General features: G+C 35.9%; 1 protein-coding gene across 14 annotated transcripts in view; it reads right to left on the bottom strand.

Annotated features, from left to right (window-relative positions):
* Window positions 1–15,148, bottom strand: part of CDC42BPA (CDC42 binding protein kinase alpha) — a 141,924-nt gene that overhangs the window by 37,299 nt on the left and 89,477 nt on the right. For 12 of the 14 annotated variants that reach the window (XR_001553791.2, XM_015856960.2, XM_015856962.2 and 9 more), the window contains 6 exons: window positions 13,573–13,678; window positions 11,681–11,805; window positions 6,922–7,027; window positions 6,199–6,347; window positions 4,150–4,241; window positions 1,987–2,063 (listed from right to left, as the gene is read on the bottom strand). Coding sequence is in view for 13 of the 14 variants with exons in the window: in XM_015856960.2 (XP_015712446.1) it covers window positions 1,987–2,063; window positions 4,150–4,241; window positions 6,199–6,347; window positions 6,922–7,027; window positions 11,681–11,805; window positions 13,573–13,678 (655 nt within the window). In the remaining variant the exon portion in view is untranslated. The remainder of the gene's footprint in view (window positions 1–1,986; window positions 2,064–4,149; window positions 4,242–6,198; window positions 6,348–6,921; window positions 7,028–11,680; window positions 11,806–13,572; window positions 13,679–15,148) is intronic. The other 2 variants (XM_015856964.2, XM_032443329.1) reach the window with 1 other exon arrangement.

Raw genomic sequence — 15,148 nt, 5'->3', positions numbered from 1 at the left:
ACTTTCTTTGTTACATCGTTCACAACAAATATTTCTAGAATAAAATAAATTATACTGCATTTTTATGCAAATATGACTATTGTACTTTAAATGCTACATATTTGTGTATATCAAATACACACAAAAACACACAGACGCATACACACTATATGAAGAATGGCAGTGGGTGATTTCCTACACATGATGTAGAGTATTTAAAGCCTCTTAGCATATGCAATTATGTGCTTATTACTTAAGCCTGAAAGAAATATAATGCAGTCAATTTTCAGCTTGTGATTTAATTTCCTTAGCAAGCAGCTAATCAGGGCAAATTTTAAACACTGCTGTGATTAAAAATTAGCATCTTCAATGGCAGTAAAAAAGAAATCACGAAGGTCACTTCACAGTTGAAATAAAGATTACTGCCTGCAATACAGGCTTAATAGGAAATGTTTCCACTTAAGTGACCAGAAGAGTTTTGGAAACAACTAATGATTGATAATAGTAACATGAAGCAATAGAAGTAAGTGATAGAAGTATGTCAGTAATTTTGAACCATTTTCTAAAGTAAAAGCCCAAAAGCAGCTTCTCCCTAATAGAAACAACTTTCTCCAAGACAGAATTATTCACATAAAGAAAACAATTTCATTTAAAAATGCATGTTTATCTATATATAGAAATGGTAAGTATTACAGATATAGTTCTCCACTGCATTTGCAGCATGTTATTTGACTGCATTATTGTTCAAATACTCCAGATCAATCAACTGATCTCTGTTATTGAGGGATTTACTGGTTTGAAAGTCAAAGACTTACGTCATCCATAAAATCAATCAATGAGGATGAAGAAGAGGAAAAGGAATCCTATTTTAATGAAAACAGCAGTAAAGAAAAAAACAAAGGAAGGGAGAGAGACAGAAAAAGAGATGGATCAAGAAAACATATAAATAAAAATACAAAAATAAACAACCACAAATGGCAAATGCTAAAATGTTACCGAAGTTTTCATTAATTGCCTTTCATAGACAATTAATATTCTACACATAAAATCAAATGCTTTTCTTGCATTGACTCAGTAAAACAAGATTCCCACAATCCAACAAGAAATTTATTTTAGAAGTAACTTATAGGAGAAATAATAATAAAAAAAAAGAAATGAAAAAATGTATTAATTGTGACTCATGAGACAACAATGGATTAATGAATACACAATAAAAGCAAGTTAATTTTGGAAGGTTAATAACATCAGGGATGTCTTCTGTAGCTAAATGTGATGATGTTGTATATAGATCAGGAAAAAAACAAGCACAGACTTCACAACAAATATATAACTGAGAAGGTGGTGTGTTGTCCCCAGTGAATTTAGTTTGCCCAGTATTTCACCCTAGATATTTTTATTAAAGAAAAATGATGCACTGTTGGCTGTTGATTAAAATAGAGGATAAGAAACGTATAGTTTTGTTTCACTTTTCCACATCCGTGCTATCTACCTAAACCAGCCTTTATTCTAAACGTGACAAAGGAATTAATGAGATTTATTTTTTAGGTTCTGTGGAGAGGAAATGAACAGCAATTATCTGGGCTTTAGAAACCTGTGAACGACAATGAAAACAGACTAATAATTACACAGTATCAACAACTTCATGGAATGCAATCAAGCATTATTTACATACTTCCAAGTTTACCAAACCAGTATTCACATTACTTAGCATTATTCTGAACATGTACCAAAGTCATTTGTGCTCCTCTGCTTTACGTGTTTGATATGAAATTAGGAAAATTTCTGCATTCAACATTTTAGGGAGAATTCACTGTGATTATAAGAGTTCAAGAGAAGACAGTCAGCCCTGCAAAGCATGAACAATATTCACATATTGTTGTATACAAGTATATATGGAATAATATGATTAAAACAGTAACAAACTCTCAGTAAACATGTATTCTATATGAAACAGTAATGGTAAAAAGTTCATTGACTAACTGAAAATAAGAACAGCCGTACACTTACTTCAAATTGATCCAGAGCAGAGGTAGGCGCATTCAAAAATGCCAAGAAAGAATTCTGTGAGTCTTGGTGCTTTACACCTAGAAAACAGCAGCAGGTTTTTAAGCTACAGAAAAATGACCTTTTTATGGAGGACCTTTGCCTTGCTGCATTCAGGGCTTGGGAATCCATTTGAGCCAACTACATTTTTTTAAAGCAGCTGTCTTGTTTGGTCTGTTTTCCATAGTTAAAAATTGTTTTAATACATATACACCCACTAAAGCAATCAACAAATGTTTATTAACCTTTTCCAAGCTGGATGCGTGTGGTGTGAACTGAACATGAAAACATACTGATGTGTGTATTACACAGAAGGCACAAGTTTCTGATGTGCTTACGGCCATTGGCAACGTGCACTGAATCATACAGGCTTAACCACCAATACAGCAGGTGTCACCCCTGCTCTGTCCACACATTGGACAGTCCACTGTCACAAGATTGTAGATAAAAGCAAACAGTGAGATTCAACAAAAAGTTCAGAAAACACGTTGTTTGGGGAATACCGAGTATTTTCAAATAATACGATTTCTACATAAATACACTGAAATCCTAGAAAAAGACTAAAAAAAGTTCTCTGATTATCTATGTGTTATAAGTATTATTTCTAGTAATCATTTTCCCCATGCTCCAAGTTTTCTGCAACACATTTATCAAGAGCAAAGGATGGTAGAAATCAATCTATGCATACGAGAAAGTTAGTTTACCACAGAATATTGACTGCAGCTGAATCCTCAACACAGTTAATGACTGAATCATCTATACAGTTCTTGTTACAAAGGAGAATCAAGTCCAAAGATAATAAGGATGTTGAATTAAGGTAAATTTCTATCAAAATATTTGAATAATTACAGTATAGTCTTACACTTCTGGAAACTTAGTAAGTAACATAATACTTCTTTTGTTAAAAAATAATAAAGAGAAAATGTTTATCTCCATTTCCACAAAAAATAATAAGGTTTTAAGACTAGAAAAAATGCAAGATAAAACATTAATTACAAATTCCTAATAGACTGTTTCATGGAAAGGTAAATTTCATAAGCAGAATATTACAGACAATACTTATATTTCCCCATGAAAATGCTAACAACAGGTTCCTTTCCAAACACTCAGCACATAATCCCGATATTAGCACTAACACCATGATGAACAATTAACAATTCCCTAAGTGGTATCTGCTAATTGGTGCCAATGATTCCTGAATATTTTGTATAAGTTAATATCTAGTTTACCAGTCAACCAACAGTTGGAGGCCTGTATCTGGGCAATGAATGTTAACTACAATACCTTACTGGCTGTCAAGACAATAGGATGCAGAGGTTAAACAACATTTGAAATCTCTATGCAGAAACTGTTGCTAGAATTTTGAAACTCAAGTTCAAGCAGTTTCCTACAAAAAATGAGGTAATTCCATTTGGCCTGAAAAAATCACTTCTTCCCATGTAACTCATCAGATACAAATATTAGGGATGCTACGGGAACTGTAAAGAATTGGCCAAATCATTAATCTTACCTCAATGGATTTTTTTTTGGTTGTTGTTTCAGACTTACTAAGTCTCTTCTCTGATGCAAAACACTGTTAGGCAGATGCAACAGAAATCCCACAATATTCTCTTACAGCCACAGCAAAGCAAACATGACCACACTGATCACTAAGTGTTTACAAAGTCAATCAATGAAGCCATCCAAGTAACCAATGAACAAACTGCAGAGTGCCTCTGCAGCTGTTTTCCTTCTTACAGGCCTCAAATGTTTATAGACGAAAAATACAGTGATTAGTGCTAAAGTCTAAATACCCTTCATTCATCAAAGATGGGAAATAATTACAAATAAATCCATGCTTCCAGCAGTTTTTTGGCAGTCAAACACCATGCATACGCCAAATAAAAGTAATACAATTCCAACATGGATAATATCTTACTGGTTCAACTGTATCACCAAAGCTGTTACAAGTACCTTTGAGCAAATTCAACTGCTGTGGGTACATTGCACCGTGCAATAGCTGTGCTCACATTCTGTAGGCCAAAGTGCCTTGGTATCATATTCTAGTGGCAAGATGACACTTAATTGGTAAGATGTACCCACAAGTGTGAAATATGATCTTATTTAGTTGGATATCAGGTGCCATACCCTTTTCTGATCTAAGTTCCTCTGTCTCCTTCTTCAGCCTTTCAATATCTGTCAACAGTTCCAAGTTCTTCTTCTCAGATTCTTGCAGTTTACTTCAAAAGAACACAAACAAAAATCCTTTGTAAATATCAAGAACCAGTGTTATAAATCACTCTTTCTTTGTTCATCTTTGCATGCCATGTGGACTACTGCTCCTTTAAAAATCAATGCCCAGAAAGCTGAATGATCTCATCAAATGCAAGAACGAGCTCAGAAACCAGTTTGGACCTCTTTAGTATAGTATCTTATAGAAACAGAACAAGCATTAGTCGCCATTGTTTAAGCATTAGGTAGACTCACATATCTAATTCATGAGTAATTGTGTGAGCCTGAATCCTGTGAATAAGAAAAAAAAGACCGTATATATTTATAAACTTACAAATTGAGTTTTTATTTTGTTCTATCATAGTGCCTGTGATACTAATAGATTACGTGTAACAGCTGTTTCAGTTCTTTCCGAGTCAATGCTTTCACAGCAGGTAGTTAACGTTACATTATACAGCATTCCTCCAGCTCTGCTCATCCTTGCTGATCAAACAAAACAGAGGCTTTCCTTTTCTATAGAAGATCTACACTGCTGCCTATCATCAGGTTATCTGGTGTGAAAACCTCCCAGATAAGGCGGGAAATGGTATTCCCGCTTCACAGTTCTGTCCGGACTACTTCCTAAAGCTGCAAAACAAGTCAGTGCTCCACAAATAAGATTAAGGAAAAATTCTTTGTTTTGATTGTATTTGAAATTCTTACATCATATCCTACCCCTCCTCTGCTAGGGGCTGTTTCCATGCTTTGTATCACCCTTTTATGTGTTTAGCCACTGTGAGATGACAGAAATGCTCCTATAAAAAGTATTTTTGTAGAGAAAGAAGTAAAAGGAACAGGATGTGTGTGACTCTAAGACAAGGTTCAATTGTCGTATTTCAGTTTAAGCACCTACTTCAACCTATGCCAGCTCAAAGGACTAGCACTGCAACAGTGCAGTGAGTTATTTGGAAATGTAACATCTATTACATCATAGTGCAGGACCAAGTTTCTTCTCATGGCATGTTTGCTATGCTTTAAGTCAAATTATAACACACAACAGGTTTGCAAGCAGTATTTTGTACATCATCATATTTGTGTACTTCACCCAGTATGCCTCTTTGCTTAACAAATGTAATGCCTGCAGAAGGATTAAGAACCACAGCTAAAGGCATTCATGCCTACATTTTCATCAGAATTTAGCTGTAATCATTAGTAGTGCAAGCTTGTTCTTAAACGTGCCTGAAACAGAATTCTCCTGTAGGCTCAGAAAAATCTCATGTTCTGTATTTTATTTCTGTCCAAACTAGCAAACGAAACAGCAGGTACCAGTTTCAGAGGTAAATGCTATGACAAAGACCTACACCACCAAATTTGTGTTCACAGGGTTCCAAGAGATTTCTTCAGTGTTAGTTATTAAGCGCCAATGAACTGAACTAAATTTAAGCTATATACCTGGAAATTGAATGTCTTGGTACTAGTTCCCTGCTTCACACATTCACCCTACTTGAGATTTTATAATTTAAATGTTTTAGAAAAAAAACTCAAAAAAGGGATGCAAGGAAGGAATCAGAGCATTCATCATCTCCTACAAGCACATACTGTTGCTGTGCAAACCAATATACAGTAAGAGATTTTTGGTGGTGTTTTTTTTTTAAGAATGAGCCCACATAGCTATCAGTACAATAGAAAAGAATAAATTCTAACCATTCTGTGTTTGAACTTGTACCTAAACTAGGAGATGTTACATTACTGGAAACAAAGTGTCCCCTCTGAAAGTTTTCAGGATTCCAAAACTTCAAAGGAAGCATCCCACTGCTTGCACAATGAAGACAGCTGTTTTTTCATTTTTATTTTTTCACATTTGGATATAAGAAACCAGCATCATTCATTATCAAATTCTGACAGAAAATGTAGATCAGATGATGATATGCTGACACCCTCTGGGAGGAATCAAAGTAAGTTTCCACTAGAACAATTCAGTCTTACCACTCCGTAGAGATACAGGATGCTTTGACTTTATTCAGCTCATCTTGAATAGCCTGTTTGGCTCGGATTTCAGCATCAAGAGCTGACTGTAGTTCCAACCTTGCAGACATATCGAGCTTCGCAAAACGACGCATCTTCCAGGGCATGTCCTAGTAAAAAATGATAAACGGGAGAAGGAAGAGTAAGGCAAAAGAAGGGAGAAAAGAAGGAACATAACAAACTTGAAGAATTATATCTCTTAGTCTACTATGTTCTTGATATAACAGTTCCTTAATTTCAAAGTAATAAAAAAATTCTAGAGATTATTCTTGTGATTCTTAAGTAATAAATAGGCAAGAAGAACGTCATATGCTGTCATAGTCTCAAAAGAACAGAGACTGCAAATTCTGCTTCTGATGTGTCTCAACTCAAATGACCACTATGAAGGACAGTCACAATTGAAAGACTTCAAGTTTTCCATGCAGTATAGTATACATTTCCTTCAACAGATTAATATATGATTAGAAAGTAGTTACTTCAACAGTATCATAGATAAAAATTACATTATGTGATAAACAAAAAATCAGCTAGTCATTCACTCATAAGGGATGCTCTAGAGAAGTTTAACTTTTGACAAACACAGACTCTACAAAAAGAATATTATTACTGCAGCTGAAACTATCAAACTACCATTACCATTTTTAAACAAATAAAAGATCTGACATGCAGAATTATAAGTCTTACTGTAGCTCTTGCACCCAAGCTGGAGTTCCTCAGGGCCTCCAGTTCTTCTGTCATTTTAGAGGCCAGGGCTTGAAGATAACCTCGAGCATCTTTTTCATCGCTTACCCTATACAATTACATTAGAAGAAAAATATGCTTTAACTAAACAATCTAAACAAAAAACCAAAATTCTTTACATTTTTCTTAGTGTACTTTCTACCCTTCTTAGGAATGACCACAGCATTGCCTTTTTTCCAGCCTCCTAGCGACTTGTCTGCAGAAAGGGATTTCCCCTCATTGCATAAAAGCAATACAAGTTTCTCTTGTTGATTTTATAAGGTTCGTGAACACAATGAATATGGAAACGGTGCTACTTGAAAGTCTACCATTAATTAATGAAAAATTAATAATGCTTCAACAAAGTTTTACAGGCAGCAATGCAGAGAGGTGTTCTCACTTTGAACTGTCATGGGTTTGGGAGGAACAGAAGAGCTTTACCACAGTATAAGCTAGAGGGTACATATCTACAGGTTGTAGTGATGTCTGGGTGTGCAGTTTAAGACTTATGTAAGGAAGAATGCTTTTATCAGAGAAGCTGGAGACTACTTGCCACAAAACTCCCACCCAACATGAAAAAGTTAAGAACTTAATTATTCTTTCAGCATGGTCTATTTTGTCTCTTGCTTACAATTTAGTTCAAAGAGTAAGGAGGAGACCTAAAAACACAGCAAAACTAAAAACCATCTCCTGATTCCATTGAAGTCAGTGAAATAGTTTTGAGTTAGCAATTTTCCCAAGCTATAAGAGAACTGAATGGAAGCAGACAACCAACTCTCTAACATTCTAATGTAACCGATTTTGATGACTAGATGAGAAGATGCTGTCCTGCACAAACCATTTATGAGACAAGAGAGGGCAAAAGGTGCAGGAATCAGCATCAGAAGCTTATGCATAACAAAACGGATACTAAAAAGAACAAAGTACAAGTGGGAACAGAAAGACTCATTCCCCATGTTAGAAAGGAAGTTGTTGTTCTTTTTTTAATAACAAAAACCGATACCATATTTAAGCAGACTCTTTAGTCTATGAAATATAACAAATAGTACAGATCAGTGTTCTTGCCCACTAGGTGGCAACATTTTCTCCAAAATGATTTACACATTGATCAAATGTGGATTTCCTAAGAGCATTTGGGTTTGTTCCTGTTTTGCTGGTGATCATTATTATGGTGTTGTTGTTGGAAAGTAACTAACTAAAACTAAAATTTCATTTTCTGCTTGTAGACATCATGGCAACCTTCAAATAACCACTGACAAACATCTGGTGGTTTATTTGTTGTGCTACTAGGAAAGGTGGACTACCTGTGTCTGTATCCAAAATACTTCACAACACAAAATGAATCAAGACCAGAGATTTTTATTTTATTATTGTTGTTGTTATTACTACTATTTGCTGAACAGAGGGGATCTTGAAGCCCTGGGACAAGATAAAATCAACCATTCTGCAGTTGGTGGAAAGAAATCTAGTTAACAAGGAGAATATTCATCAAATCTTCTCTGTAACAATAGCCGTACCTTCTAGCCTCAGTTGAATCCAAGCTTAATGCTTCACTCTATGAGTAAATCAAGTAGGATTCAGTTCATTTTTAACATACATACTCAACACACATAGTTATTAATTTGAACTTGTTGTTAAAGATTCCTTTTCCATCAGTGGAGAGAAAAAGACTTCTGTAGTATTAGTTATGGGATTGTCTATGATTTTTATAGCTGGCTTATAGCCTCCCACAGAGGGCTACTGAGTTCAGATTTTTGATAAGCACTCCAAGAATCCCTTCCAAGATTTCCATCAATCTCCTCTCAGCAGTAAATCAGAAATACAGTACCATGGCTATTAAAAGTTTCCCTTTTAAAGTGACTGTGTTAACCTCACAGACAATGAATTTCTTTCCTATCTCCCATAGGAAAATTTATAGTGGACTATAAAATCCTCGACATCTCTTATTCTTGTCAAGGAGTGATGAGTGATTTGGCCAATATAAGCATGTCATTATAATAGCTTCATTAAAGCTGAACGATCTGTGAAGGTCTATTGCTACCAACATTAGAATATGCAATTAAATTTTGGCTGAAGTATTTATATTAAGAGTTGACTATATTTATGGTGTCTCGGGATAATAATAGCAAATATAAGAAGAGTTCTGTATGTCTTCCATAAACAAGATGCAAAAGACCACAGTAAGAATGCAGGGAAAGGCTAAAGGGAACATGACAGACCAGTTGTATAACTTACATGTTAGAAGATTTGAAAAGGTAAACAACTTAGAAAGTCACAAGGAGTTGTGAAGAGAGGACCAGTCTCAACTGCTCAAAATGTGAACTCCAAGAGTGCAACACATGTCAGAGAACAGAGCTACAACAAATACCTTGAGCTCACAGAGAGCCAAACTAACTGCTTGTCAGAACAGCGATTAATTGCAAATAATGCCTCCTATCGTTCACAAATCACGGTAGAAAAATTAGACGAAAAACATCTTAAGAATGCACCAAAAATGTATATTTTGATTTAGTATTATATGAAAATCTGTTAGGTGGGGCAATGCAGCTCTAAAAGACCTACATGAGCTTGTTAGCTCCCAGGCATGCTATTTCAATTTTGAAGACGTGGTCAGGTATGCATTTAATTCTTATGTTCTTCCAAGCACAGATGCGTGACTGACTAATTTAGTTTTAAAAGAATGTAGATAGTTTTCCTTTCTAGTGTTTACCATTATAATGGATAATAATTTATACAGCAGCCCAAGTTCCACAGCAAAAAAAGATCCCAGATAAGGACCTAGTTTCAGTGTGCTGTGCTGAATCCTAAGGACAGCAGAGGGACATCACCAGATCATCTGGCTAACACATGGGAAATCCACACACAATAAGAAAGCAATGTGAGCAACTGTCACCTCACAGTGCTGAAAATTTTAATACAGGTAGAAAGAAATGCAAAGGGAAAACTGAGATAGGCAGGGTAATTAAAAACTGAAACTAAATCATGTTTTCTATCCCCCTAATGTTTGCCTGTAGCTTTTTTTTTTAAACAAAACTTTAATTTTTGGCTCCATACTTTTTAAAATAAACTGTACTGCTGAAGAAGATCAGTAAAACACTTTTAAGAAAGTTATTCTTGCACGCTGCTAACCCTGTTTCATTTAGTATCTTTAGGGACGCCAAAAAAAACCAAACCCAAACCTCTTTTCCTCCCAAGTGACATCTGATGCGTGCAAGATGCCTTATCGCGTATCTGAACTGCATCAGTAGTACATCTTAAAATATTAAACGCTCTCATAAATTGGAGAACAGGCTTTCTTAATGGCTGTTGGTACGTTTTACTAAGTGTCAAGTAAAACAATCCACATTTAATGCTGACTTGTCTTTTTCTGTAGCTCCAAACTTTTGAATGCTTTCCAACAACATGGAATGCAAAATAACAGACTTGTGTCTCTTCTTACCTAGATTTTTTTTCTGAATAAGCATTTCCAATCAGCTACAAACTAACAGAGTTTTAGCAAATAAACATTTATTTCTCCGATGCTGACAGTCTACTATGCTTAGAGCTGTGACAGACAAACCTACACCCTTTGCATTTTGTCATCTCTGCTATGAATTCAATGCCTTGACACTGGCCTTATACTGGCCTTACAACAATCAGCATGATAGGGTTCATTAAAATAAATGTTTCTGATTCTCACTTTGGCATAACAAGCTAGATTACTTAGTTCATAGAATCATAGAATCACAAAGTTGGAAAGGACCTACAAGGTCATCTAGTCCAACAGTTCTCCTTGGCCACCTGGACACACTGTCGGCTCATGTTCAGCTGAGCATCAACCAACACCCCCAGGTCCCCTTCGCCCTCACAGTCATCCAGCCACTCAACCCCAAGCCTTCCAGCCACTCAACCCCAAGCCTATAGCTCTGCATGGGGTTATTGTGGCCAAAGTGCAGGACCCAGTACTTGGCCTTGTTGAACCTCATCCCATTCACCTCAGCCCAGCGATCCAGACTATCCAGGTCCCTCTGAAGGGCCTCCCTACCCTCAAGCAGTCACCACAAGGCAGAAGAAATGGGGAAGAATTCAAGTAGTAAATGAAAAAACAGACCTAGTATGCGTTGATGAAATCTTCACAGAGGTGGAAAAAAATGTTGAGATACAAAATGTTTTCATAGATACTAAACATGACACTGAGCCACATAAAGGGAGGGGTTTTCCCTCCACTTATTAGAAGCGGACAAAAGACTTTATAAATGCAACACCATTATTTAACTAAAGTATTATTAGAAACATCACCTGACTGGCACTTGGACAGTCTCAAATCTTCTGCCTTTCTGCCTTGTAAAAATCACATGAAAGCTGCACTACATCTGTTTCATTCTGACACATGCCAAGCAGATGAAGGACATTAATGCTGAGACACAAACGCTCCCAGCCACTGCTTTTCCCAGGCTTGCTCCTTCTTGGAGGCGTGAGCTCAGCACATGATTCCTTTCAGCATTCTTCCAGAGCCACAAGCCACACCCAGCAGCCATGATCATTTTGTGCTTCGTTCCTTGTATTTGAAAAGACACTCTCCTTCTTAAGGAGGAACACGATTTTCCAGATATGGATGTTATTAATATCTCAAGCAAAAATACAGCAGAATCCCAGGCAGGTGTGGGATTTCACCTAAGCACTTGCAAGTGTCATGTATGAATGCAAAACTCAGACACAGCCCTACCACAGACTGAGTACTCACCATTGGATGATCTCTGTAATTTGGGCCTCCCAGTGGGCCACAGACTCCTTTTTATCAGCCAGGTCTCTCATTTCTTCTTCCAGCTGCCTGTTATTCATACTCAGCCTCTCAAACATGGCGGTAAGCTGAATGAGGAATTAAACAAATTGTTAAGTATATAAGCTATTGTGACTGCATCACTCTACAGACTCAGAGCCATACGTCCCTTCTCTCTCTCAGTTTATATATCCGCTTTAAAATCTAATATCTATCACAATGAACACCATGCAACAACTAAAGCCAGAATCTTTTCTCATTTATGACCTGAGCTGTACTTAAAGGTCTTTTTAGGGACTAGAACTACATTTTTGCTCTAACAAACAACATGTCAGTTTCTTTCTAGAGAACTAGCCTCCATATAACTCCGCAACTCTTAAGAGGTTTCTGTTTCACACTATGTATGTATAGAATGCTCTCTATATGAAAAAATAAATTAAAAAGCCAAAGCATGGACACAAAAAAATGTTACTGCTCAGATAAAACTACTGAATCTCTCCCTTGTCTAGTAACCATGGAGAACAAGGCTTAACAGATAGAGTCACAAATCAGCCAGGTATTCTCCAGGTATTTCACATTCCCCTGTTTTTCATTTTACCCAGTCGCAGACAAAGAAATTGAAATTAAATGCACATCTGTAAGTACAAAATTGAATACCTAGCAATTAACCTTTCTCGCATTCACACAGCTGTCATTCATACATGCACTTTCTGAAAGGCAAAAGCCACAGCTAACCTGATTTCGTATGGGAAATTAAAACTTCATTATGCTAAATATTCACAAAATCATAATGGAATTAGACATCAGATGGTAAAAGAAAGGCCAAATGAGGATAATAAATCCCACATGAAATCATGCTTTTTGCACTGAAATATATTATCAAATCAAAATGATGAAAAAATACCAATTTTTAAGCTACTCTTTTTTATTGCTTATGTGAGTAGTTAGCTACATATTTATCATTTTAATGGGTTTAAATGTTTATTTTTTTCAATGTCGCTTTACAAAATAAATACAAAGCGAATCAAGTTATGAAAAACAGAAAAGTGAAATGAACAATGAAGAGATAAACAAAATCTAAGAATTCCTTGCTCAATACACTTCAATTAAATTGTCTTCCTGTTCGTATTTTTGTATCAACTCAAAGTAATACACAATCTTGCCAAGCAGGAGGGGCTCTTCTATTTAATGCTAATTGAGAGGCAAACAGACTCTACATGGTCACATCATTAAACACATAACTTTATTTTTGGATCACATAGGCAAATATATATTCTTTCTTTTTTTTTGGCCTAGGGTAATATATAAAATTAATCCCAGTAAACTTAATACTCTTAGTAGAACATACGGTTGTAACCATTATAACCATATTCGTTATAAAATGACCCATATATACCTATACCTGCATATGTACATATATAAAATCATAGAATTACTCAGGTTGGAAAAGACCTCAAAGATCATCAAGTCCAACATCAGCCTAACCATAGTATCCTGTCTCTAACAACTCCCTGCTAAATCATACCTCTGAGCAAGACATCCAAATGGCTCTTAAACACATCCAGTGACGGTGCCTCAATCACCTCCCTGGAGAGCCTATTCCAGTGCTTAACTACCCTTCCTGTAGGTGTTTCCTAATGCCCAACCTAAACTTACCTTGGCGCAATATATATGTGGACACAGTCTCAAATTCAAATGCCTGTAGATATTCTCTATTCAAATATTAATGACAACCTTTTTTGTGTAATATTATCCTCTAGAGTAACAGTTTTGTTAACCACTGAAGCTTTAAAGTACCAAATTTGTACACCACCTATACTAATTGTAAACTCAAGACTCAGCTAACCAGCACTTACCTTATCAAGTTCATTTGAAAGCTTCTTGTTTTCCTCTGTTAGCAGAATCTTTTCCCGTTCATATTTCTGTTTGAACTCTGTTTCAAATTCCTCTCTTTCACTTTGGCTAAGAAGTAAAATGGATTAGATTTAGAAAATTTCCTTTCAAAAATGCATCACACTCTTTACTTAAATATATAATGATCAATATAGATAGTAGCTGAAAGTAGTACACTGGTAATATCTGAGTCTACCAAGGCTAAAGCAATACTGTGTTAAACTACCATTTTAGTAGCAATGCTGCAGACCTCCAACTCCCATCAGAAGTAAAGCCTGCCTCTCTTCTGAGACTCACTGCAATTGAAAGATTCAGGAAGATGATACTTATACCATCTTGTATTCACTGTGACGGGTAATGCGTACAGAGTTCATGTCGACTAATGGAACTGCACTATGAATACCAAAGGTACAGAAAATATCCATCAGTAAACATCACTGCCTGGCTATAAAATGTGGAGTTCTTTAAAATGAACTGCATAAAAATAAAATCCAGAGGAAATTTTGTCTTAAACACTGCAACTGTTTTTCTGGATACCAAGAGCACGATAGAGGAATTATAACCTCAGCTCTTTTACTGAGATGTACAACTAGTGCAAATGTTCCAAATTGCAAGAACACCCTTAAAAAACACCAGAGAAGCACCAGTGGTTACAGTGGGCCCAGTTAAGAGTAATGCTGGTTTGAATTTCCTATCCCTAATTTGAAATTCATTTAAGCACTTTGACTACTCTTTGAAATCTAGTACAGCATGTTAGATTCATGGTGAAATCCTATGTTGCTAGGCATCCTTTGAAACATAACACTACCTCCCAGCGAAGTAACATACTATCGTTACTGTTTAAACGCCAAGTTTGAAATTCACCACCACTCCTTTTCTGTATCAACAGATTCCCTGCACATGATGAGCCGTCCAGGGAAAAGGCAGGAAAACATTAAAGCATTGGCTGTCAGGGGAATTAATAGCACGTCTTGCTTCTGTTTGAAAGGCAGAGATTCAAAACTAATTGCATGGAATGCAGAGCAAACTTACTTTTAATTTCATTTCCTCCTTTTATTTAGCTTTTGCATATTAATGTTTTTTTGTTGGGAATTTACTTATTTATAGCATTTATGTTCTATGTTTCTTGTTATTTTATGGCTTTAAGGCTCGAAGCAGTCAAAAATGGTGGTGAATTATGGATGGACAGTCAACATGCTTGTATTTCGCTGTATTTTGGGTTCTTAATTAAATTGCTTATTGTCTCTAACCTAGTAAGCCAAACTGCTATAGTATGGTACACAAACAAAGAAAATAAACAGAGGAGAATGTGAATATAATCTATTATACCCAAATATGAATTCAGCAAGCCACATTACTATGACAGACTCCATAGGCATATCATGGACAGCCAATTAGATCAAAATACAACATTTACTTTGAAGTCTAGCATCCGCCTCTCCCATCAAGCTTCTTCTCTCATCTTAAATTTAGCTATGTATTTACTTTTGAAATTTAAGAAATGATACATGATTCAGATTTTGTTTTGTTGGTAAAAAA

The sequence above is a fragment of the Coturnix japonica genome, chromosome 3, assembly GCF_001577835.2.
Source record: "Coturnix japonica isolate 7356 chromosome 3, Coturnix japonica 2.1, whole genome shotgun sequence".
Lineage (NCBI taxonomy): Eukaryota > Metazoa > Chordata > Aves > Galliformes > Phasianidae > Coturnix > Coturnix japonica.
The sequence above is the reverse complement of the archived record's forward strand: the minus strand, read 5'-3'. Positions and strand labels throughout refer to the sequence as shown.